The sequence below is a fragment of the Oncorhynchus clarkii genome, unplaced genomic scaffold, assembly GCF_045791955.1.
Source record: "Oncorhynchus clarkii lewisi isolate Uvic-CL-2024 unplaced genomic scaffold, UVic_Ocla_1.0 unplaced_contig_9092_pilon_pilon, whole genome shotgun sequence".
NCBI classification, from domain to species: Eukaryota; Metazoa; Chordata; class Actinopteri; order Salmoniformes; family Salmonidae; genus Oncorhynchus; species Oncorhynchus clarkii.
In genome coordinates this window covers 83127-110000 of record NW_027258060.1, presented here as the reverse complement: position 1 = coordinate 110000, position 26874 = coordinate 83127, and the positions used below count along the sequence as shown (strand labels likewise).

Below are 26874 nucleotides of genomic sequence, written 5' to 3'. Positions count from 1 at the left end.
CTCTGATCAGGATGCTGGCTAACGTCATGGGGCAACAGGTGTTCCAGAGAGGACTCAATGTAAGTCACCTTTCAGTCTCTTTCTTTCTTTCTCTCTCTATCTCTCGTTATACTGCAATGTCACTTGTATGTGCGGTGCTTTACCAACAAATGGTAGACTGATGTCACCTGCACCATATGTCCAAGAGTCTGCTCTGTAATCATATACAGTCTAATATAGGTGGGATACTGTACATCCAATAGCATCAGCACAGCATGGTATCGTATGGTATGGTATGGTATAGTTTGGAATGGTATGGCATGGTATGGTGTGGTGTGGTATGGTATGGTGTGGTATGGTATGGTATGGTGTGGTATGGCATGGTATGGTATGGTGTGGTATGGTATGGTATGGTATAGTTTGGTATGGTATGGTATGGTATGGCATGGTGTGGTATGGTATGGCATGGTGTGGTATGGTATGGTATGGCATGGTATGGTATGGTATGGTGTGGTATGGTATGGTGTGGTATGGTGTGGTATGGTATGGTATGGTATGGTATGGTATGGTGTGGTATGGTATGGTGTGGTATGGTGTGGTATGGTATGGTATGGTGTGGTATGGTATGGTATGGTGTGGTATGGTATGGCATGGTATGGTATGGTATGGCATGGTATGGTATGGTATGGTGTGGTATGGCATGGTATGGTATGGTGTGGTATGGTATGCATGCCACCATGCTGAGTGTGTGTGTGTGTGTGTGTGTGTGTGTGTGTGTGTGTGTGTGTGTGTGTGTGTGTGTGTGTGTGTGTGTGTGTGTGTGTGAGTGTGTGTGTGTGTGTGTGTGTGTGTGTGTGTGTGTGTGTGTGTGTGTGTGTGTGTGTGTGTGTGTGTGTGTGTGTGTGTGTGTGTGGTAAAGGAGACGATAGTGAGCAGTGTGACCAGACACCAGTCCCCTGGTATAACAGATCCATTCAAGGATTAAGGCTCTAATCTGGTTGAACACAAACAGCAAACCAGGTTCTGTGTGAATCCCCTGATTTAATCAATCTGACTGCAAATACCAATACGCAGGAAGTCCCAGGAGTGTCTGTGTCTGTCCAGATTATGTCATTTGTTTACAGTTGTTGGATTAAATTAAATTAATATCCTAAATCAGTAAACAAAACAGCTGTTAGTATCAAGAACAAAACATTTAAATACGGAATGAGAGTGAGAGAGTTCCATTGAAGTTTCTCCATTGAAGTTTCTCCATTGACTATCACAACAGAACATCCTAAATTCCCTGTTAATAACCCAAATAACAGAGTGTGTATTTTACACATATATGAGTGACAAGAGTTCCTTTGAAGTTTCTCTATTGTATTGCATACAGTCCTGCTGTTCAGGTTCTATCTTTATTTAACTAGGCAAGTCAGTTAGGAACAGATTCTTATTTTAAATGACGGCCTAGGAACAGTGGGTTAACTGCCTGTTCAGGGGCAGAACTGACAGATTTGTACCTTGTCAGCTCAGGGGTTTGAACTTGCAACCTAGTCCAATGCTGTAACCACTAGGCTACCCATCTATTGAGAAGGTATCTGGTCTATTTCCTGTTCTTCCTATGACCCTCCTCTCTGAATCATTGAAAGATCTCTCAGAACATCACACAACCAACCAGCTGTTATCAAACCTCAGTATTTATGCTAGCGTTGGCAAACTATGTCCCATTTTTTTTTTTATTCTACTACAAAGAGCTCCTCGGTGTAAATGTTTGATTAGAGAGGTGAAGAGGTATCTCGGTGGAGTTGTACGATGTAATTGCACCCTACAGCAATGGGGAGGGCGTCGGTGATATCTGTTTCAATTCTTAATTCTTTACATTTGGTTAAATCTACAGTCTGAGTATTGTGTGATGTCTCCCTTACGGTGGAGGGAACACACACTATCCTTCCATGGTGTAGCAGCATCTTCTTAGAGGCTTGATGTTGTGACCTGATACTCACCGATACCATGGCAGCTTGTAATCTCGTCCACCAGCCACCTCTTATTAATTCAGCCTGGGGACGAGGTTACATCAGTTGAGAGTCAGTAGTATTTAGTTAGGCTCCTAATTGTCTAACTTCAGGTCTTTGCAGTTAATGCGTTAATATACACAGTGCATTCAGAAAGTATTCAGACCCCTTGACTTTTCCCACATTTTGTTACGTTACAGCCTTATTCTAAAACGGATAAAAAAAAAAAAAAGTAATCCTCATCAATCTATACACAATACCCTATAATGACATCACAATACCCTATAATGACATCACAATACCCTATAATGACATCACAATACCCTATAATGACATCAGAATACCCTATAATGACATCACAATACCCTATCATGACATCACAACACCCCATGATGACATCACAATACCCTATAATGACATCACAACACCCCATAATGACATCACAATACCCTATCATGACAGAGAAAACAGGTTTTTAGACATTTTTGCAAATGTATAAAAATAAAAAAAAATAAAAACACAAATTCTTTATTTCCATAAATATTCAGACCCTTTGCCATGAGATCCAACATGGAGATGTTGAAGTTGATGCATCAATACACATGAGGTTGTTTAAGGACATTGCTCATTTATACAGCTCAGACTAACAAACTAGTCTCCCACTACATTTAACCATCTAACCCCTTCTGGCATGTACACAACCAGATATCAGACCTGAGATCAGTATTGGACAGTGTGTTCAACATCCCATAATACTGTTGCTACGATCAGGATCCTTCAGACCTGAGAATAGTATTGGATCGTGTGTTCAGCATCCCATAATACTGTTGCTACAGTACGATCAGGTTCCTTCAGACCTGAGAATAGTATTGGACAGTGTGTTCAACATCCCATAATACTGTTGCTACGATCAGGCTCCTTCAGACCTGAGAATAGTATTGGACATTGTGTTCAACATCCCATAATACTGTTGCTACGATCAGGCTCCTTCAGACCTGAGAATAGTATTGGACAGTGTGTTCAACATCCCATAATACTGTTGCTACGATCAGGCTCCTTCAGACCTGAGAATAGTATTGGACAGTGTGTTCAACATCCCATAATACTGTTGCTACGATCAGGCTCCTTCAGACCTGAGAATAGTATTGGACATTGTGTTCAACATCCCATAATACTGTTGCTACGATCAGGCTCCTTCAGACCTGAGAATAGTATTGGACAGTGTGTTCAACATCCCATAATACTGTTGCTACGATCAGGCTCCTTCAGACCTGAGAATAGTATTGGACAGTGTGTTCAACATCCCATAATACTGTTGCTACGATCAGGCTCCTTCAGACCTGAAAATAGTATTGGACAGTGTTTTCAACATCCCATAATACTGTTGCTACGATCAGGCTCCTTCAGACCTGAGAATAGTATTGGACAGTGTGTTCAACATCCCATAATACTGTTGCTACGATCAGGCTCCTTCAGACCTGAGAATAGTATTGGACAGTGTGTTCAACATCCCATAATACTGTTGCTACAATCAGGCTCCTTTAGTTCAGCCGTATTATGTTTGCTTAGCAACAGCAGCCCAACCATCTGGTACTGCGCCTCACTGTGAGGATGGAAATTCTGCTCTCTGCTCATTATAACAGTAGATACATGTATTTTATCTCTGTCTGTCTGTCTGTCTGTCTGTCTGTCTGTCTGTCTGTCTGTCTGTCTGTCTGCATGTCTGTCTGTCTGTCTGTCTGTCTGTCTGTCTGTCTGCCTGCCTGTCTGCCTGCCTGTCTGTCTGTCTGTCTGTCTGTCTGTCTGTCTGTCTGTCTGTCTGTCTGTCTGTCTGTCTGTCTGTCTGTCTGTCTGTCTGCCTGCCTGCCTGCCTGCCTGTCTGTCTGTCTGCCTGCCTGCCTGTCTGTCTGTCTGCCTGCCTGTCTGCCTGTCTGTCTGTCTGTCTCTGTCAGTTTCGGTTACAATTCAAGGGCTTTATTGGCATGGTAAACGTGTTTACGTTGCCAAAGCAAGTGAGATTTGTTTTGTTTGCGGATCTGAGTAATCTGGCGGGAAATATGTGTCTCTAATATGGTCATACATTGGACAGGAGGTTAGGGAATGCAGCTCGGTGTCCACCTTATTTTGTGGGCAGTGTGCACATAGCCTGTCTTCTCTTGAGAGGCTGGTCTGCCTACGGCGGCCTTTCTCAATAGCAAGGCTATGCTCACTGAGCCTGCCCTCTCTCTCTGTCCTCCCACACACAGTAACATAGTGAGCTCATTGAGGCTGAGAGCCCTCCTTACACCTGGTGAACATCTTAAATAAATCCCACGGCACCACCTGCTCAATGGGAGGGGAGGGACACGAGGAGCAGGAACATGCTGTCAAGCCAACAAGAGAAGGCATGTTAAATCAATCAGAACAGAAGCCATGTTAAATCAATCAGAACAGAAGCCATGTTATTAAACAATCAGAACAGAAGCCATGTTAGACCAATCAGAACAGAAGCCATGTTAGATCAATCAGAACAGAAGCCATGTTAGATCAATCAGAACAGAAGCCATGTTAGATCAATCAGAACAGAAGCCATGTTAGATCAATCAGAACAGAAGCCATGTTATATTAGATTAATCAGAACAGAAGCCATGTTAGATCAATCAGAACAGAAGCCATGTTAGATCAATCAGAACAGAAGCCATGTTATATTAGATCAATCAGAACAGAAGCCATGTTATATTAGATCAATCAGAACAGAAGCCATGTTAGATCAATCAGAACAGAAGCCATGTTATATTAGATCAATCAGAACAGAAGCCATGTTATATTAGATCAATCAGAACAGAAGCCATGTTAGATCAATCAGAACAGAAGCCATGTTATATTAGATCAATCAGAACAGAAGCCATGTTATATTAGATCAATCAGAACAGAAGCCATGTTAGATCAATCAGAACAGAAGCCATGTTATATTAGATTAATCAGAACAGAAGCCATGTTAGATCAATCAGAACAGAAGCCATGTTATATCAATCAGAACAGAAGCCATGTTATTATACAATCAGAACAGAAGCCATGTTAGATCAATCAGAACAGAAGCCATGATAGACCAATCAGAACAGAAGCCATGTTAGACCAATCAGAACAGAAGCCATGTTAGACCAATCAGAACAGAAGCCATGTTAGACCAATCAGAACAGAAGCGATGTTAGACCAATCAGAACAGAAGCCATGTTAGACCAATCAGAACAGAAGCCATGTTATATTAGATTAATCAGAACGGAAGCCATGTTATATTAGACCAATCAGAACAGAAGCCATGTTATTATACGATCCAAACTAAAGGAGGAGGTTTCTGGAGAAGATCACCATGCCAACAAGCCAGGAGGGATGAAACAACACTAAGGTCAACAATCTCTCTCTGTCTCTCTCTCTCTCTCTCTCTCTCTCTCTCTCTCTCTCTCTCTGTCTCTCTCTCTCCCCCTCTCTCCCCCCCCACTCTCTCTCTCTCTCTCTCTCTCTCTGTCAGTCTCTCTCTCCTTCTCTCTATCCCATGTGCTTAATTAGTGGGGTCTCTCTCTTTCTTTTTCTCTCTCGCTTTCTCTCTCTCTCTCTGTCAATCTCTCTCTCTCTCCATCCCCTGTGCTTGATTAGTGGGGTCTCTCTCTCTCTCTCTCTCTCTCGCTTTCTCTCTCTCTCTCACCATCCCCTGTGCTTGATTAGTGGGGTCTCCCTCTCTCTTTCTCTCTCTGTCTCTCCATCCCCTGTGCTAGTAGACTAGTCTTTCTGGAGAGAGAGTTTTCCATTAGTTTATCTCTCACGTGTGTGTGCATAATAAAAGCCTGTAGACAGAGAGAGGGCTGATTGGCTGTGAGGAGAATAGTCAAGTTGACAGTGGAGGAGTCGTTGACATCCTGACCTCAATTATCTCCGTCACTATGAGCTTAGTTGTCTCTTTACTCCACGGCTGTCCTGTAGGGCAGACTCTATACTGGGGATGTGTGGGTATGTACTGTAGGGTAGCCTCTATACTGGGGATGTACTGTAGGGCTGCCTCTATACTGGGGATGTGTGGGTATGTACTGTAGGACAGCCTCTATACTGGGGATGTGTGGGTATGTACTGTAGGACAGCCTCTATACTGGGGATGTGTGGGTATGTACTGTAGGACAGCCTCTATACTGGGGATGTGTGGGTATGTACTGTATGTATGTGTGTGTGCATGTTTGCATGTGTGTGTGAGTGCATGTGCACGCATTTGCATGTGTGTGTGTGTGTGTGTTTGTAACGATTAAGAGCTGAGCAGGAAGACTGGGTGGGTATTTACACCGGGACCTCTCTCTCTCTCAGTCTCTCTCTCTGTCTCTCTCTCTGTCTCTCTCTCTCTCTCTCTCTCTCTCTCTGTCTCTCTCTCTCAACCTCTCTCTCTCTCTCTCTCTCTCTCTCTCTCTCTCTCTCTCTCTCTCTCTCTCTCTCTGTCTCTCTCTCTCTCTCTCAACCTCTCTCTCTCTCTCTCTCTCTCTCTCTCTCTCTCTCTCTCTCTCTCTCTCTCTCAACCTTTCTCTCTCTCTCCCTCTCTCTCTCTCTCTCAACCTCTCTCAACCTCTCAGAGTATAGAGAGAGAGAGATTCTAATGTATTGAAATAAAATGGTGTCTATACCAAACTGTTCCCAGACCGCTAGCTTATTATCATCAAGACCTGAGCACCATGATGCTGTACCGTTTACCTGAGCACTCATCCTATCAGGAAGAGGAAATGATTTGAAGAGGCGTGTCCTTCCTGCATTACAGGAAGTGTACAGAACGTGGGAGAAAGGTGCACAGTGAATAGTGAATACCTTGACTTGAAAACAGGGCCCAACTTTTCTTTCTGCCTTTGGGACAAAACGTTTCTATTTCCCAGTTTCTAACAGTTTTCCCCTGAATCCAGCTGTCCTCTAGGTTGCTTTACTCCACACAGTCTGTCAGACAGACTGACTGTTGTCAGCAGGTCTCTGCAGATCCCTCCTCTAGGTTGCTTTACTCCACACAGTCTGTCAGACAGACTGACTGTTGTCAGCAGGTCTCTGCAGATCCCTCCTCTAGGTTGCTTTACTCCACACAGTCTGTCAGACAGACTGACTGTTGTCAGCAGGTCTCTGCAGATCCCTCCTCTAGGTTGCTTTACTCCACACAGTCTGTCAGACAGACTGACTGTTGTCAGCAGGTCTCTGCAGATCCCTCCTCTAGGTTGCTTTACTCCACACAGTCTGTCAGACAGACTGACTGTTGTCAGCAGGTCTCTGCAGATCCCTCCTCTAGGTTGCTTTACTCCACACAGTCTGTCAGACAGACTGACTGTTGTCAGCAGGTCTCTGCAGATCCCTCCTCTAGGTTGCTTTACTCCACACAGTCTGTCAGACAGACTGACTGTTGTCAGCAGGTCTCTGCAGATCCCTCCTCTAGGTTGCTTTACTCCACACAGTCTGTCAGACAGACTGACTGTTGTCAGCAGGTCTCTGCAGATCCCTCCTCTAGGTTGCTTTACTCCACACAGTCTGTCAGACAGACTGACTGTTGTCAGCAGGTCTCTGCAGATCCCTCCTCTAGGTTGCTTTACTCCACACAGTCTGTCAGACAGACTGACTGTTGTCAGCAGGTCTCTGCAGATCCCTCCTCTAGGTTGCTTTACTCCACACAGTCTGTCAGACAGACTGACTGTTGTCAGCAGGTCTCTGCAGATCCCTCCTCTAGGTTGCTTTACTCCACACAGTCTGTCAGACAGACTGACTGTTGTCAGCAGGTCTCTGCAGATCCCTCCTCTAGGTTGCTTTACTCCACACAGTCTGTCAGACAGACTGACTGTTGTCAGCAGGTCTCTGCAGATCCCTCCTCTAGGTTGCTTTACTCCACACAGTCTGTCAGACAGACTGACTGTTGTCAGCAGGTCTCTGCAGATCCCTCCTCTAGGTTGCTTTACTCCACACAGTCTGTCAGACAGACTGACTGTTGTCAGCAGGTCTCTGCAGATCCCTCCTCTAGGTTGCTTTACTCCACACAGTCTGTCAGACAGACTGACTGTTGTCAGCAGGTCTCTGCAGATCCCTCCTCTAGGTTGCTTTACTCCACACAGTCTGTCAGACAGACTGACTGTTGTCAGCAGGTCTCTGCAGATCCCTCCTCTAGGTTGCTTTACTCCACACAGTCTGTCAGACAGACTGACTGTTGTCAGCAGGTCTCTGCAGATCCCTCCTCTAGGTTGCTTTACTCCACACAGTCTGTCAGACAGACTGACTGTTGTCAGCAGGTCTCTGCAGATCCCTCCTCTAGGTTGCTTTACTCCACACAGTCTGTCAGACAGACTGACTGTTGTCAGCAGGTCTCTGCAGATCCCTCCTCTAGGTTGCTTTACTCCACACAGTCTGTCAGACAGACTGACTGTTGTCAGCAGGTCTCTGCAGATCCCTCCTCTAGGTTGCTTTACTCCACACAGTCTGTCAGACAGACTGACTGTTGTCAGCAGGTCTCTGCAGATCCCTCCTCTAGGTTGCTTTACTCCACACAGTCTGTCAGACAGACTGACTGTTGTCAGCAGGTCTCTGCAGATCCCTCCTCTAGGTTGCTTTACTCCACACAGTCTGTCAGACAGACTGACTGTTGTCAGCAGGTCTCTGCAGATCCCTCCTCTAGGTTGCTTTACTCCAGTCTGTTGCTGTTGTCACAGGTCCACACAGTCTGTCAGACAGACTGACTGTTGTCAGCAGGTCTCTGCAGATCCCTCCTCTAGGTTGCTTTACTCCACACAGTCTGTCAGACAGACTGACTGTTGTCAGCAGGTCTCTGCAGATCCCTCCTCTAGGTTGCTTTACTCCACACAGTCTGTCAGACAGACTGACTGTTGTCAGCAGGTCTCTGCAGATCCCTCCTCTAGGTTGCTTTACTCCACACAGTCTGTCAGACAGACTGACTGTTGTCAGCAGGTCTCTGCAGATCCCTCCTCTAGGTTGCTTTACTCCACACAGTCTGTCAGACAGACTGACTGTTGTCAGCAGGTCTCTGCAGATCCCTCCTCTAGGTTGCTTTACTCCACACAGTCTGTCAGACAGACTGACTGTTGTCAGCAGGTCTCTGCAGATCCCTCCTCTAGGTTGCTTTACTCCACACAGTCTGTCAGACAGACTGACTGTTGTCAGCAGGTCTCTGCAGATCCCTCCTCTAGGTTGCTTTACTCCACACAGTCTGTCAGACAGACTGACTGTTGTCAGCAGGTCTCTGCAGATCCCTCCTCTAGGTTGCTTTACTCCACACAGTCTGTCAGACAGACTGACTGTTGTCAGCAGGTCTCTGCAGATCCCTCCTCTAGGTTGCTTTACTCCACACAGTCTGTCAGACAGACTGACTGTTGTCAGCAGGTCTCTGCAGATCCCTCCTCTAGGTTGCTTTACTCCACACAGTCTGTCAGACAGACTGACTGTTGTCAGCAGGTCTCTGCAGATCCCTCCTCTAGGTTGCTTTACTCCACACAGTCTGTCAGACAGACTGACTGTTGTCAGCAGGTCTCTGCAGATCCCTCCTCTAGGTTGCTTTACTCCACACAGTCTGTCAGACAGACTGACTGTTGTCAGCAGGTCTCTGCAGATCCCTCCTCTAGGTTGCTTTACTCCACACAGTCTGTCAGACAGACTGACTGTTGTCAGCAGGTCTCTGCAGATCCCTCCTCTAGGTTGCTTTACTCCACACAGTCTGTCAGACAGACTGACTGTTGTCAGCAGGTCTCTGCAGATCCCTCCTCTAGGTTGCTTTACTCCACACAGTCTGTCAGACAGACTGACTGTTGTCAGCAGGTCTCTGCAGATCCCTCCTCTAGGTTGCTTTACTCCACACAGTCTGTCAGACAGACTGACTGTTGTCAGCAGGTCTCTGCAGATCCCTCCTCTAGGTTGCTTTACTCCACACAGTCTGTCAGACAGACTGACTGTTGTCAGCAGGTCTCTGCAGATCCCTCCTCTAGGTTGCTTTACTCCACACAGTCTGTCAGACAGACTGACTGTTGTCAGCAGGTCTCTGCAGATCCCTCCTCTAGGTTGCTTTACTCCACACAGTCTGTCAGACAGACTGACTGTTGTCAGCAGGTCTCTGCAGATCCCTCCTCTAGGTTGCTTTACTCCACACAGTCTGTCAGACAGACTGACTGTTGTCAGCAGGTCTCTGCAGATCCCTCCTCTAGGTTGCTTTACTCCACACAGTCTGTCAGACAGACTGACTGTTGTCAGCAGGTCTCTGCAGATCCCTCCTCTAGGTTGCTTTACTCCACACAGTCTGTCAGACAGACTGACTGTTGTCAGCAGGTCTCTGCAGATCCCTCCTCTAGGTTGCTTTACTCCACACAGTCTGTCAGACAGACTGACTGTTGTCAGCAGGTCTCTGCAGATCCCTCCTCTAGGTTGCTTTACTCCACACAGTCTGTCAGACAGACTGACTGTTGTCAGCAGGTCTCTGCAGATCCCTCCTCTAGGTTGCTTTACTCCACACAGTCTGTCAGACAGACTGACTGTTGTCAGCAGGTCTCTGCAGATCCCTCCTCTAGGTTGCTTTACTCCACACAGTCTGTCAGACAGACTGACTGTTGTCAGCAGGTCTCTGCAGATCCCTCCTCTAGGTTGCTTTACTCCACACAGTCTGTCAGACAGACTGACTGTTGTCAGCAGGTCTCTGCAGATCCCTCCTCTAGGTTGCTTTACTCCACACAGTCTGTCAGACAGACTGACTGTTGTCAGCAGGTCTCTGCAGATCCCTCCTCTAGGTTGCTTTACTCCACACAGTCTGTCAGACAGACTGACTGTTGTCAGCAGGTCTCTGCAGATCCCTCCTCTAGGTTGCTTTACTCCACACAGTCTGTCAGACAGACTGACTGTTGTCAGCAGGTCTCTGCAGATCCCTCCTCTAGGTTGCTTTACTCCACACAGTCTGTCAGACAGACTGACTGTTGTCAGCAGGTCTCTGCAGATCCCTCCTCTAGGTTGCTTTACTCCACACAGTCTGTCAGACAGACTGACTGTTGTCAGCAGGTCTCTGCAGATCCCTCCTCTAGGTTGCTTTACTCCACACAGTCTGTCAGACAGACTGACTGTTGTCAGCAGGTCTCTGCAGATCCCTCCTCTAGGTTGCTTTACTCCACACAGTCTGTCAGACAGACTGACTGTTGTCAGCAGGTCTCTGCAGATCCCTCCTCTAGGTTGCTTTACTCCACACAGTCTGTCAGACAGACTGACTGTTGTCAGCAGGTCTCTGCAGATCCCTCCTCTAGGTTGCTTTACTCCACACAGTCTGTCAGACAGACTGACTGTTGTCAGCAGGTCTCTGCAGATCCCTCCTCTAGGTTGCTTTACTCCACACAGTCTGTCAGACAGACTGACTGTTGTCAGCAGGTCTCTGCAGATCCCTCCTCTAGGTTGCTTTACTCCACACAGTCTGTCAGACAGACTGACTGTTGTCAGCAGGTCTCTGCAGATCCCTCCTCTAGGTTGCTTTACTCCACACAGTCTGTCAGACAGACTGACTGTTGTCAGCAGGTCTCTGCAGATCCCTCCTCTAGGTTGCTTTACTCCACACAGTCTGTCAGACAGACTGACTGTTGTCAGCAGGTCTCTGCAGATCCCTCCTCTAGGTTGCTTTACTCCACACAGTCTGTCAGACAGACTGACTGTTGTCAGCAGGTCTCTGCAGATCCCTCCTCTAGGTTGCTTTACTCCACACAGTCTGTCAGACAGACTGACTGTTGTCAGCAGGTCTCTGCAGATCCCTCCTCTAGGTTGCTTTACTCCACACAGTCTGTCAGACAGACTGACTGTTGTCAGCAGGTCTCTGCAGATCCCTCCTCTAGGTTGCTTTACTCCACACAGTCTGTCAGACAGACTGACTGTTGTCAGCAGGTCTCTGCAGATCCCTCCTCTAGGTTGCTTTACTCCACACAGTCTGTCAGACAGACTGACTGTTGTCAGCAGGTCTCTGCAGATCCCTCCTCTAGGTTGCTTTACTCCACACAGTCTGTCAGACAGACTAACTGTTGTCAGCAGGTCTCTGCAGATCCCTCCTCTAGGTTGCTTTACTCCACACAGTCTGTCAGACAGACTAACTGTTGTCAGCAGGTCTCTGCAGATCCCTCCTCTAGGTTGCTTTACTCCACACAGTCTGTCAGACAGACTAACTGTTGTCAGCAGGTCTCTGCAGATCCCTCCTCTAGGTTGCTTTACTCCACACAGTCTGTCAGACAGACTAACTGTTGTCAGCAGGTCTCTGCAGATCCCTCCTCTTAGTGTGGCGGGCAGGTGGGTGGGTGGGCGGACGGGCGGACGGACGGACGGACGGACAGACTAACTGTTGTCAGCAGGTCTCTGCAGATCCCTCCTCTAGGTTGCTTTACTCCACACAGTCTGTCAGACAGACTAACTGTTGTCAGCAGGTCTCTGCAGATCCCTCCTCTAGGTTGCTTTACTCCACACAGTCTGTCAGACAGACTGACTGTTGTCAGCAGGTCTCTGCAGATCCCTCCTCTAGGTTGCTTTACTCCACACAGTCTGTCAGACAGACTAACTGTTGTCAGCAGGTCTCTGCAGATCCCTCCTCTAGGTTGCTTTACTCCACACAGTCTGTCAGACAGACTAACTGTTGTCAGCAGGTCTCTGCAGATCCCTCCTCTAGGTTGCTTTACTCCACACAGTCTGTCAGACAGACTGACTGTTGTCAGCAGGTCTCTGCAGATCCCTCCTCTAGGTTGCTTTACTCCACACAGTCTGTCAGACAGACTGACTGTTGTCAGCAGGTCTCTGCAGATCCCTCCTCTAGGTTGCTTTACTCCACACAGTCTGTCAGACAGACTAACTGTTGTCAGCAGGTCTCTGCAGATCCCTCCTCTTAGTGTGGCGGGCGGGTGGGTGGGTGGGCGGACGGGCGGACGGACGGACGGACTAACTGTTGTCAGCAGGTCTCTGCAGATCCCTCCTCTTAGTGTGGCGGGCAGGTGGGTGGGCGGGCGGACGGACGGACGGACAGACAGACATGTTGCCTCTGGCTGCTTTGTGGATCTGTATTGTGTTTTGAACACAGATGAAATGGACAGATACTTCTTAAATTCAATTTCATAACATTACTACAGCGTAACAGGAAGGCACCAGATAACATTTGAAGGAAGTTATTTTTGTCTCTTCTTTATCCATCCCTTGCCCATCCTTGCCCACTCACTCGCTCTTTCCCTCCTTCTCTCCCTCTCTCTTCCTGCCTTCCCTCTTTCTGTCTCTCTCACTCTATCCTTCTCTTTCTCTTTCCCTCCTTCTCTCCCTCTCTCTTCCTGCCTTCCCTCTTTCTGTCTCTCTCGCTCTATCCTTCTCTTTCTCCTCTCTCTCTTTCCTCTTTATCTCGCTCTTCCTCTCTTCTCTCTCTTCCTTTTATCTCTCTCTCTCTCTCTCTCTTTCTCTCACCCTTTCACTCTCTCTCTTCCTCTCTCTCTCTCTCTCTCTCTCTCTCTCTCTTCCTCTCTTCAGTCTCTCTCCGGTTAGTAAACATGAAAGTGAGGGAAACAGACCATCTTGTTCTTCTTTCATGTTTCTAATGTAAATTCATTTCATCCTCTAAGGCCATTATACAGAGAAAGCAATCTACCCTCTTGATATCCTTCCTGGGTTAGCAATTTAAACATGCTGTGTCATGGATTAATTAGTTAGAGGAGTATTCCAAATTTGGTTGTAATATCTGATTAAAAAATATTGCAGGCTTTACCTTGTCAGTGTGTTGTGTTGTTATGTGGAAGTATTAGATCAAGAGAATGTAATAACGATGCAAATGAATTGGATTTGGAGTCGTCCCTGTGGAACTACAACAGGCTCAACGTCCCTGTGGAACTACGACAGGCTCAACGTCCCTATGGAACTACGACAGGCTCAACGTCCCTGTGGAACTACGACAGGCTCAACGTCCCTGTGGAACTACGACAGGCTCAACGTCCCTGTGGAACTACAACAGGCTCAACGTCCCTGTGGAACTACAACAGGCTCAATGTTCCTGTGGAACTACAACAGGCTCAACGTCCCTGTGGAACTACGACAGGCTCAACGTCCCTGTGGAACTACAACAGGCTCAACGTCCCTGTGGAACTACAACAGGCTCAATGTTCCTGTGGAACTACAACAGGCTCAACGTCCCTGTGGAACTACAACAGGCTCAACGTCCCTATGGAACTACAACAGGCTCAACGTCCCTGTGGAACTACGACAGGCTAAACGTCCCTGTGGAACTACGACAGGCTCAACGTCCCTGTGGAAATGCAACAGGCTCAACATCCCTGTGGAACTACGACAGGCTCAACGTCCCTGTGGAACTACGACAGGCTCAACGTCCCTGTGGAACTACAACAGGCTCAACGTCCCTGTGGAACTACAACAGGCTCAATGTCCCTGTGGAACTACAACAGGCTCAACGTCCCTGTGGAACTACAACAGGCTCAACGTCCCTGTGGAATTACAACAGGCTCAACGTCCCTATGGAACTACAACAGGCTCAAAGTTCCTGTGGAACTACGACAGGCTAAACGTCCCTGTGGAACTACGACAGGCTCAACGTCCCTGTGGAAATGCAACAGGCTCAACATCCCTGTGGAACTACGACAGGCTCAACATCCCTGTGGAACTACGACAGGCTCAACATCTCTGTGGAACTACAACAGGCTCAACGTTCCTGTGGAACTACGACAGGCTCAACATCTCTGTGGAACTACAACAGGCTCAACGTCCCTGTGGAACTACAACAGGCTCAACGTCCCTGTGGAACTACAACAGGCTCAACGTCCCTGTGGAACTACAACAGGCTCAACGTCTCTGTGGAACTAAACTCAGCAAAAAAAAGAAATGTCCTCTCACTGTCAACTGCGTTTATTTTCAGCAAACTTAACATGTGTAAATATTTCAATGAACATAACGAGATTCAACAACTGAGACATAAACTGAACAAGTTCCACAGACATGTGACTAACAGAAATGGAATAATGTGTCCCTGAACAAAGGGGGGTCAAAATCAAAAGTAACAGTCAGTATCTGGTGTGGCCACCAGCTGCATTAAGAATTGAAGTGCATCCCCTCCTCATGGACTGCACCAGATTTGCCAGTTCTTGCTGTGAGATGTTACCCCACTCTTCCACCAACGCACCTGCAAGTTCCCGGACATTCCTGGGGGGAATGTCCCTAGCCCTCACCCTCCGATCCAACAGGTCCCAGCCGTGCTCAATGGGATTGAGGCACTTTTTGCCAGTCCTGTCTGGTCCAGCAATGGTGGGTTTGTGCCCATAGGCGACGCTGTTGCCGGTGATGTCTGGTGAGGACCTGCCTTACAACAGGCCTACAAGGCCTCGGTCCAGCCTCTCTCAGCCTATTGCGTACAGTCAGAGCACTGATGGAGGGATTGTACGTTCCTGGTGTAACTCGGGCAGTTGTTGTTGCCATCCTGTACTTGTCCCGCAGGTGTGATGTTCGGATGTACCGATCCTGTGCAGGTGTTGTTACACGTGGTCTGCCACTGCGAGGGAGATCAGCTGTCCGTCCTGTCTCCCTGTAGCACTGTCTTAGAAGTCTCACAGTACGGACATTGCAATTCATTGTCCTGGCCACATCTGCAGTCCTCATGCCTCCTTGCAGCATGCCTAAGGCATGTTCACGCAGATGAGCAGGGACCCTGGGCATCTTTCTTTTGGTGTTTTTCAGAAAGGCCCCTTTAGTGTCCTAAGTTTTCATAACTGTGACCTTAATTGCCTACCGTCTGTAAGCTGTTAGTGTCTTAGTGACCGTTCCACAGGTGCATGTTCATTAATTGTTTGTGATCTGTGAAGTTATTTGGATTTTCACTAATTATCTTTGAAAGACAGGGTCCTGAAAAGGGATGTTTGCTGATTTTACAACAGGCTTGGTGTGTAGTTGGTGTTTGTACAGATATCGGACCTTAATTTGACCAGTTTCGTCTCAGAAGTAAAATTAACTTGCATCAGGAGGATTTGATATTCTCAAAAAAACGGGAAATTTGTTTTGATAGGCTACAAAAAAATGCACTTGTATTTTAGAAATTAGACCAATATCTACTGTGTGTTATTAAGCTATATAAAATGACAGTTGTTGATGTGTGACTTGAGTTTTTTTCTATTTGAATGTCTCAGTAGTTGGACCTGCAGTATTTGGACATGCATCCTGTCTAGTGAATGTCTCAGTATTAGGACATGCATCCTGTCTAGTGAATGTCTTAGTAGTAGGACCTGCAGTATAAGCACATGCATCCTGTCTAGTGAATGTCTCAGTATTAGGACATGCATCCTGTCTAGTGAATGTCTCAGTATTAGGACATGCATCCTGTCTAGTGAATGTCTCAGTAGTAGGACCTGCAGTATTAGGACATGCATCCTGTCTAGTGAATGTCTCAGTAGTAGGACCTGCATCCTGTCTAGTGAATGTCTCAGTATTAGGACCTGCAGTATTAGGACATGCATCCTGTCTAGTGAATGTCTCAGTATTAGGACCAGCAGTATTAGGACATGCATCCTGTCTAGTGAATGTCTCAGTATTAGGACCAGCAGTATTAGGACATGCATCCTGTCTAGTGAATGTCTCAGTAGTAGGACATGCATCCTGTCTAGTGAATGTCTCAGTAGTAGGACCTGCAGTATTAGGACATGCATCCTGTCTAGTGAATGTCTCAGTATTAGGACCTGCAGTATTAAGACCTGCATCCTGTCTAGTGAATGTCTCAGTATTAGGACCTGCAGTATTAGGACATGCATCCTGTCTAGTGAATGTCTCAGTAATAGGACCTGCAGTATTAGAACATGCATCCTGTCTAGTGAATGTCTCAGTATTAGGACCTGCAGTATTAGGACATGCATCCTGTCTAGTGAATGTCTCAGTAGTAGGACCTGCAGTATTAGGACCTGCAGTATTAGGACATGCATCCTGTCTAGTGGATGTCTCAGTATTAGGACATGCATCCTGTCTAGTGAATGTCTCAGTAGTAGGACCTGCAGTATTAGGACATGCATCCTGTCTAGTGAATGTCTCAGTATTAGGACATGCATCCTGTCTAGTGAATGTCTCAGTATTAGGACCTGCAGTATTAGGACATGCATCCTGTCTAGTGAATGTCTCAGTAATAGGACCTGCAGTATTAGAACATGCATCCTGTCTAGTGAATGTCTCAGTATTAGGACCTGCAGTATTAGGACATGCATCCTGTCTAGTGAATGTCTCAGTAGTAGGACCTGCAGTATTAGGACCTGCAGTATTAGGACATGCATCCTGTCTAGTGGATGTCTCAGTATTAGGACATGCATCCTGTCTAGTGAATGTCTCAGTAGTAGGACCTGCAGTATTAGGACATGCATCCTGTCTAGTGAATGTCTCAGTATTAGGACATGCATCCTGTCTAGTGAATGTCTCAGTAGTAGGACCTGCAGTATTAGGACATGCATCCTGTCTAGTGAATGTCTCAGTATTAGGACCTGCAGTATTAGGACATGCATCCTGTCTAGTGAATGTCTCAGTAGTAGGACCTGCAGTATTAGGACATGCATCCTGTCTAGTGCGTTAGCGTGTGATCGAGCGAGAGAGAAAGAGAACTGCAGGTGTTCATTGAATTTATGTAAATCACGATGCTCATTTGAATATTGTTATTCATTGTTTATTTATTCCTCACCTTATTGTTTTTTAATTAAATGTTTCTGTTTGTATTGTTTTTCTTTTTTTTCTCTCTGTATTGTTGGTAAAGGGCCCGTCAGGAAGCATTTCACTGTTAGTCTACACCTGTTGTTTACAACACATGTGACAAATACAATTTGATTCGAATTTCCTGTGGTGCAGGAACATTTTCTGCGAAAACAGAGTGATCAAATTATGACATTGCATACGTAGTTTATAGTTTTAAATTGTATTAGAGAAGAATCCCCTCCTTTTTGGCTTCAGGTGAGAAAGCAGCAGTGACTTAACAATGCCATAGCCAGGCAGGTAGGCTACACCTACAGATGTAGGATCTTCATTTGAGCCCGTTTGCTACAACTGTAAATTATCCTGCATCAACAGGAAATGTGAGTAATTATATGGATTATAATTAATGGACATGTTTTATAGGGATTGATACGTTTTCGTCAGGGCAAATCAAGTCTGACATTTCAAAGTGGAAATGACAAACTTTAGAAGGCTCAGCAACATAAGAGTGATCAAAGAAAGATCCTACATCTGGAGGCTGGCATGATTCTGGAGTAAAATAGCAAGATGTCTTTAGGTTGTTCCTATCTCTGCATCTTTATGGCCCTAGCAAATATCTAAATAGCAAGACAAATGAATGAACTTTCTCCAAGAAAGTGCTTAGTCAGAGGGTTCATCTGACATCTCTCATTAATCCAGTCTACCTCACTAGGTGGACGTCGAACGTGTTCCCGGCTTATGCCGCAAAAAAAATGTAAAGCTGAAAGCCTGCAACAAGAGAACATGGCACTCCTTTTGTCATCTAAATTAAAAAAGGCTGTATTAGATTGGTTTACCACACTGTTATATTAAGATGTGTTATTTTTACACCTTGAACCACGTGATGTTAAACAGAAGCTGTCAGTGTCCCAACAGCAGTGATGTGAGGTGACAGGCAGACAACACCAGACCACCACCAGGGACCATGCTCCTCTATGGACCTTCAGCCCTAGGGAGGGAGGGAGAGAGGGAGAGAGGGAGAGAGGGAGAGAGAGAGAGAGAGAGAGAGAGAGAGAGCGAGAGAGAGAGAGAGAGAGAGAGAGAGAGAGAATCAGGGGATGTTTAACCTCCTTTACTGGATGTCTCGTTCTTGTCCAATACCACGAGCTCTGCTTCTTTCCATTCCTCCATCTGTCCATCTGTCCAGCCTGGCTGGGCACTGAGTGGGCTTCAGAGGGGTTGAGGAGGACAGGAGGGCAGCTGGTTTGGGCCTTGGCCTGGGGGTACAGGGGAGAGATGTCACTACCACTCATACTGAAGCGGGCTGCCCTCAGAGACAGTGCAATGTGTGTGTGTGTGTGTGTGTGTGTGTGTGTGTGTGTGTGTGTGTCTACTTAGCTGAATTAGTTGAATGGAAACAGCCTGAGGGCTGGAGGACGCAACTTCTCTGCTGCTGCCACTGCTTTATTAAATGAAGAGATGGAAGGATGAAAGGAAAGAGGCAGAGATGTGGGGAAGGAAGGATTGAGGGAGGGAAAGAGGAGGTAGGGGAGGTACGGGAGTAGGGGTGGAGAGAGGGAGGTGGCAGGAGGGAGGGCTAGAAGGAAGGGAGAGAGGTAAAACAGACAGAGGGAAGGACGAGAGATAGGGGAGGAGGGACAGGGGAGGAGGGAGGTAGAGAGGGGAGGAAAGACAGGGGAGGAGGGAGGAAGAGATAGGGGGAGGTAGAGATAGGGGAGAAGGGATAGGGGAGGAGAGAGGTAGTGGAAGGACAGGTGAGGAGAGAGGTAGAGATAGGGGAGCTAGAGATAGGGGAGGAGGGAGGTAGAGATAGGGGAGGAAAGACAGGGGAAGGGAGGTAGAGATAGGGGAGGTAGAGAGGGGAGGTAGAGATAGGGGAGGAGGGACAGGGGAGGAGGGACAGAGGAGGAGGGAGGTAGAGATAGGGCAGGAGGACAGGGGAGGAGGGAGGTAGCGATAGGGGAGGAGGGAGGTAGAGATAGGGGAGGAGGGACAGAGGAGGAGGGAGGTAGAGATAGGGCAGGAGGACAGGGGAGGAGGGAGGTAGAGATAGGGGAGGAAGGAGGTAGAGATAGTGTAACACCTACATCTACAGGTGGATGTAATGTATTGGTGATGGTGTGGGGTCCAGGGATGTAATGTTATTGGTGATGGTGTGGGGTCCAGGGATGTAATGTTATTGGTGATGGTGTGGGGTCCAGGGATGTAATGTATTGGTGATGGTGTGGGGTCCAGGGATGTAATGTATTGGTGATGGTGTGGGGTCCAGGGATGTAATGTTATTGGTGATGGTGTGGGGTCCAGGGATGGTGTGTGTGTTATCATCAGTCAGACCCAATACCCTGGCTGTGTGTGTTATCATTAGTCAGACCCAATACCCTGGCTGTGTGTGTTATCATCAGTCAGACCAAATACCCTGGCTGTGTGTGTTATTATCACTCAGCCCCAATACCCTGGCTGTGTGTGTTATCATCAGTCAGACCCAATACCCTGGCTGTGTGTGTTATCATCAGTCAGACCCAATACCCTGGCTGTGTGTGTTATCATCAGTCAGACCCAATACCCTGGCTGTGTGTGTTATCATCAGTCAGACCCAATACCCTGGCTGTGTGTGTTATCATCAGTCAGACCCAATACCCTGGCTGTGTGTGTTATCATCAGTCAGACCCAATACCCTGGCTGTGTGTGTTATCATCAGTCAGACCCAATACCCTGGCTGTGTCTGTTATCATCAGTCAGACCGAGACGAGGGAACGGAAGAGTCTTTCCTTCATGAGTTGTTTGTGCCGTTCACCACTAATATCCCTCACCGGCAGGATCCTGCACGGGATTCAAGGAGGCCGAGGATGTAATGGGCCTGTTGTAATTACACTCCGATGATTCACCTTCACAGCCAGACATCGCCTTACCAATTTAGTCCAATCCCTGTACTAACGGCTGTTCGAAGCAGCCCCATCTATCTGCTGTAAATGACTCACATTACAGTACGCCACGCGATAGTGTAGCGTATTAACAGGCTGATCAATGGATCTGAATACTAAAGGTCAATTGGTAAAAGACAACAAAACATCATTTATATTTTACAACACAGATCACTGCACACAATATACTACAGACAGTATAGACAAGGTATTCACACAACTCACATCAATATACTACAGACAGTATAGACAAGGTATTCACACAACTCACATCAATATACTACAGACAGTATAGACAAGGTATTCACACAACTCACATCAATATACTACAGACAGTATAGACAAGGTATTCACACAACTCACATCAATATACTACAGACAGTATAGACAAGGTATTCACACAACTCACATCAATTTACTACAGACAGTATAGACAAGGTATTCACACAACTCACATCAATATACTACAGACAGTATAGACAAGGTATTCACACAACACACATCAATTTACTACAGACAGTATAGACAAGGTATTCACACAACTCACATCAATTTACTACAGACAGTATAGACAAACCTACTTTAATACAAGGGCCAATACACTATAGACAGTATAGACAAGGTATTCACACAACCTACTTTAATACAAGGGCCAATATACTATAGACAGTACTAAGTAGGTATGGCAGTGCTGTTGTATACAGTAGTCATTTACAGTGGTGCTGTTGTATACAGTAGTAGAATACAGTGGTGCTGTTGTATACAGTAGTAGAATACAGTGGTGCTGTTGTATACAGTAGTAGAATACAGTGGTGCTGTTGTATACAGTAGTAGAATACAGTGGTGCTGTTGTATACAGTAGTAGAATACAGTGGTGCTGTTGTGTACAGTAGTCATTTACAGTGGTGCTGTTGTGTACAGTAGTAGGCTGCAAGATCTGTTTCCATTCCCAACTCCGTTTCCTTTCCCAACTCTTCAGGCACTGCCTCTGAGAGACATAGATCTACAATCAGGAGACCTCTGAGAGACATAGTTCTATAATTAGGAGTCATCTGAGAGACATAGTTCTGTAATCAGGAGACCTCTGAGAGACATAGTTCTATAATCAGGAGACCTCTGAGAGACATAGTTCTATAATCAGGAGTCATCTGAGAGACATAGTTCTATAGAGAGACATAGTTCTATAATCAGTAGACCTCTGTGAGACATAGTTCTATAATCAGTAGACCTCTGAGAGACATAGTTCTATAATCAGGAGACCTCTGAGAGACATAGTTCTATCGAGAGACATTGATCTATAATCAGTAGACCTCTGAGAGACATAGTTCTATAATCAGGAGTCATCTGAGAGACATAGTTCTATAGAGAGACATAGTTCTATAATCAGTAGACCTCTGAGAGACAAAGTTCTATAATCAGTAGACCTCTGAGAGACATAGTTCTATAATCAGGAGACCTCTGAGAGACATAGTTCTATAATCAGTAGACCTCTGAGAGACATAGTTCTATAATCAGTAGACCTCTGAGAGACATAGTTCTATAATCAGGAGACCTCTGAGAGACATAGTTCTATAATCAGGAGACCTCTGAGAGACATAGTTCTATAGAGAGACATAGATCTATAATCAGTAGACCTCTGAGAGACATAGTTCTATAATCAGTAGACCTCTGAGAGACATAGTTCTATAATCAGGAGACCTCTGAGAGACATAGTTCTATAATCAGTAGACCTCTGAGAGACATAGTTCTATAATCAGGAGTCCTCTGAGAGACATAGTTCTATAATCAGGAGACCTCTGAGAGACATAGTTCTATAATCAGGAGATGTTTGAGAGACATAGTTCTATAATCAGTAGACCTCTGAGAGACATAGTTCTATAATCAGTAGACCTCTGAGAGACATAGTTCTATAATCAGGAGTCCTCTGAGAGACATAGTTCTATAGAGAGACATAGATCTATAATCAGGAGACCTCTGAGAGACATAGTTCTATAATCAGTAGACCTCTGAGAGACATAGTTCTATAATCAGGAGACCTCTGAGAGACATAGTTATATAGAGAGACATAGTTCTATAATCAGTAGACCTCTGAGAGACATAGTTCTATAATCAGGAGTCATCTGAGAGACATAGTTCTATAATCAGGAGACCTCTGAGAGACATAGTTCTATAGAGAGACATAGTTCTATAATCAGTAGACCTCTGAGAGACATAGTTCTATAATCAGGAGACCTCTGAGAGACATAGTTCTATAATCAGGAGTCATCTGAGAGACATAGTTCTATAATCAGGAGACCTCTGAGAGACATAGTTCTATAATCAGGAGACCTCTGAGAGACATAGTTCTATAGAGAGACATAGTTCTATAATCAGGAGACCTCTGAGAGACATAGATCTATAATCAGGAGACCTCTGAGAGACATAGTTCTATAATCAGGAGACCTCTGAGAGACATAGTTCTATAATCAGGAGACCTCTGAGAGACATAGTTCTATAGAGAGACATAGTTCTATAATCAGGAGACCTCTGATAGACATAGTTCTATAGTCAGGAGACCTCTGAGAGACATAGTTATATAGAGAGACATAGTTATATAATCAGGAGACCTCTGAGAGACATAGTTATATAGAGAGACATAGTTATATAATCAGGAGACATCTGAGAGACATAGTTATATAATCAGGAGACCTCTGAGAGACATAGTTCTATAATCAGGAGACCTCTGAGAGACATAGTTCTATAGAGAGACATAGTTCTATAATCAGTAGGCCTCTGAGAGACATAGTTCTATAGAGAGACATAGTTCTATAATCAGTAGACCTCTGAGAGACATAGTTCTATAATCAGGAGACCTCTGAGAGACATAGTTCTATAATCAGGAGACCTCTGAGAGACATAGTTCTATAATCAGGAGATGTTTGAGAGACATAGTTCTATAATCAGTAGACCTCTGAGAGACATAGTTCTACAGAGAGACATAGTTCTATAATCAGGAGACATCTGAGAGACATAGTTCTATAATCAGAAGTCCTCTGAGAGACATAGTTCTATAATCAGGAGACATCTGAGAGACATAGTTCTATAATCAGTAGACCTCTGAGAGACATAGTTCTATAATCAGGAGACCTCTGAGAGACACGGTTCTATAATCAGGAGACATCTGAGAGACATAGTTCTATAGAGAGACATAGTTCTATAATCAGGAGTCATCTGAGAGACATAGTTCTATAATCAGGAGACCTCTGAGAGACATAGTTATATAATCAGTAGACCTCTGAGAGACATAGTTCTATAATCAGGAGACCTCTGAGAGACATAGTTATATAGAGAGACATAGTTCTATAATCAGTAGACCTCTGAGAGACATAATTCTATAATCAGTAGACCTCTGAGAGACATAGTTCTATAATCAGGAGACCTCTGAGAGACATAGTTCTATAATCAGGAGACCTCTGAGAGACATAGTTCTATAGAGAGACATAGTTCTATAATCAGGAGACCTCTGAGAGACATAGATCTATAATCAGGAGACCTCTGAGAGACATAGTTCTAGAATCAGGAGACCTCTGAGAGACATAGTTCTAGAATCAGTAGTCATCTGAGAGACATAGTTCTAGAATCAGGAGACCTCTGAAAGACATAGTTCTAGAATCAGGAGACCTCTGAGAGACATAGATCTATAATCAGGAGACCTCTGAGAGACATAGTTCTAGAATCAGGAGACCTCTGAGAGACATAGTTCTAGAATCAGGAGACCTCTGAGAGACATAGTTCTAGAATCAGGAGACCTCTGAGAGACATAGTTCTAGAATCAGGAGACCTCTGAGAGACATAGTTCTAGAATCAGGAGACAGATATTCCATGTTCCTTTTCTCCCGTTCTTCTTTCTCTTCTCCATTCCCATTGTTGAACTCTCCTTGCTGTCCACACCAGGCTGGAGATCATTAAACCCCCAACCAGTAAATTGAGTCGAGTCTGCAACCTCCTGACTTGATATCTAACTACCAAACTTGTTAAATCCTGCCGCTGTCCCGCTGTCTCAGCGGGCCGGCTGTGTTGACCCTCTCGTACAGCCTTTCCTTGAGCCCACCATCGCAGCGGATTCATGAAATGCATCAATCGGAGAGAATAGTTCTAAAAATAAACGATAATCATAATATTATAATTTATGATATAATTTAGAAATAATAATTTAGTATAATTTCATATTATAACTTGTAAAGAATAATTAAGAGTACATAATTTGCTGACCACCCTGCCTTTGAGTAGTTAGGTCTCTTTCCCTGCTAACGATATGCTATCCAAAATAGCGAAGTAGCCGAATAGGCAGTGTGATAAGATTATAAACCTGCGTTGTTGGGAGGAATCTTACAGTGAATTATGTGAAGATATACACTGACATCGTTCTAGTTGAGATATGTGGCACAGGAACATGGCTGTACATTGTGACTACTGGGAACTCATTATAAATAGTTCAAAAGAAGCCTTGGCTTGGCGTGGCTCGCAGACGTTGGGCTATAGACAGGCAACATGTCTCACTCTACACATACTCTCGGAAGATACGCAGAAGTCCCAAACTTCCTATTCACTGGGGAAGAGAATTTGAGTAAGACGGACATTTTTTTATTTTTTATTTTTTTGGTCTTGGAGTTTTGACAATTCTGCAATATTTATTTTATTTTATTACATGAGGACACGTTGACAAATCTCTCCTTCCCAGTTGGGCATCATTTGCATAAATCAAATTGATATTCTATTGAAAGGGATTAGCTGTGCATTTGTCTGGGTGTAGGGGGAATAATCCCCAGAAGCAACTCTGCTGTCCGTCAAGCTGGGTATATTATATTTGTGCCTGACATGTTAAATTAAAACAATCTCAAGTCTCTAAAATATGTCATTGTCCCTTTACAGGATTACTTGATGACACACATGTACAGCAACGCGGGCAGAGACGACTTGTGGAACAAACTGACTGAGGTATGGAATGTTGATTGCTCTTCTCTCTCTCTCTCTCTCTCTCTCTCTCTCTCTCTCTCTCTCTTTCTCTTCCCCTCTCTCTTCTCTCTCTCTCTCTCTCTCTCTCTCTCTCTCTCTCTCTCTCTCTCTCTCTCTCTCTCTTCCCCTCTCTCTCTTCCTCTCTCTCTCCTCCCTCTCTCTCTCTCTCTCTCTCTCTCTCTCCTCTCTCTCTCTACCTCTCTCTCTCTCTCTGTCTCTCTCTCTCTCTCTCCTCTGTCTCTCTCTCTCTCTCCTCTCTCTCTCTCTCCTCTCTCTCTCTCTCTCTCTCTCTCTCTCTCTCTCTCTCTCTCTCCTCTCTCTCTCTCTCTTCCCCTCTCTATCTTCCTCTCTCTCTCTCCTCCTCTCTCTTCCTCTCTCTCTCTTCCTCTCTCTCTCTACCTCTCTTTCTCTCTGTCTCTCTCTCCTCTCTTGGCCGAGGGGTAGAAACACAACACTGTCCACTGGCTCCCTGCAGAACATGTCAAAATGGAAAATGCGAAAATAAACCTGTTGTTGTTGTTGTGTTTTCCAGATGAAACTATTTATCTTGTCTCACATTCTGTCTCCCGCTAGCGCATCTGCAGCATAGCCTCTATTGTAGAACAACACACAGTATTAAACATTCTGTCTCCTGCTAGCACAGCTGCAGCATAGCCTCTACTGTAGAACAACACAGTATTAAACAACATATAGGTCAGGGACTATTGGGCAACTCTCCTCTCAACAGCGATAGAGTTCACAGTCTGGTGAACTGGACACCAATCTTGATTTATAGTTTTTTTATTTGACCTTTATTTAACCAGGCAAGTCAGTTAAGAACAAATTCTTATTTTCAATGACGGCCTGGGAACAGTGGGTTAACTGGTCTAGGAACAGTGGGTTAACTGGTCTAGGAACAGTGGGTTAACTGGTCTAGGAACAGTGGGTTAACTGCCTGTGGAGAGGGGGAGGCTATTGTCCAAAATCAACAGGGGGAATTAAATTCAAATCAACTTTATATTGTCCCTCTGCAATTATATAGTGGCGATTCAGACATTTACAACCTACAGACAGGAAATAGATGAGACTATGAGAGACATGAGGATTTAAAAGGGCAGTGTCATACTAATGGGTGACAGAGGGCTGATGGTGTTTGTGTGGTGATGTCATGACGTGTGTTTACTCCAGGGGACGATAGGGCTGATTATGTTTGTAAGGTGATGTCATGATGTGTGTTTACTCCAGGGGACGATAGGGCTGATTGTGTTTGTATGGTGATGTCATGATGTGTGTTTACTCCAGGGGACGATAGGGCTGAT

The 26874-nt window shown here is 45.4% G+C and overlaps 1 protein-coding gene across 1 annotated transcript in view; it reads left to right on the top strand.

The window, feature by feature from the left end:
• LOC139394700 (thyrotropin-releasing hormone-degrading ectoenzyme-like) overlaps positions 1-26874 on the top strand; it is a gene marked incomplete at both ends in the record, with an annotated part of 150318 nt that overhangs the window by 40547 nt on the left and 82897 nt on the right. Inside the window, 2 exons of the mRNA XM_071142795.1 lie at positions 1-59; positions 25493-25558. The exon at positions 1-59 is cut by the window's left edge and continues 7 nt beyond it. Of these exons, the coding sequence (XP_070998896.1) occupies positions 1-59; positions 25493-25558 (125 nt within the window). The remainder of the gene's footprint in view (positions 60-25492; positions 25559-26874) is intronic.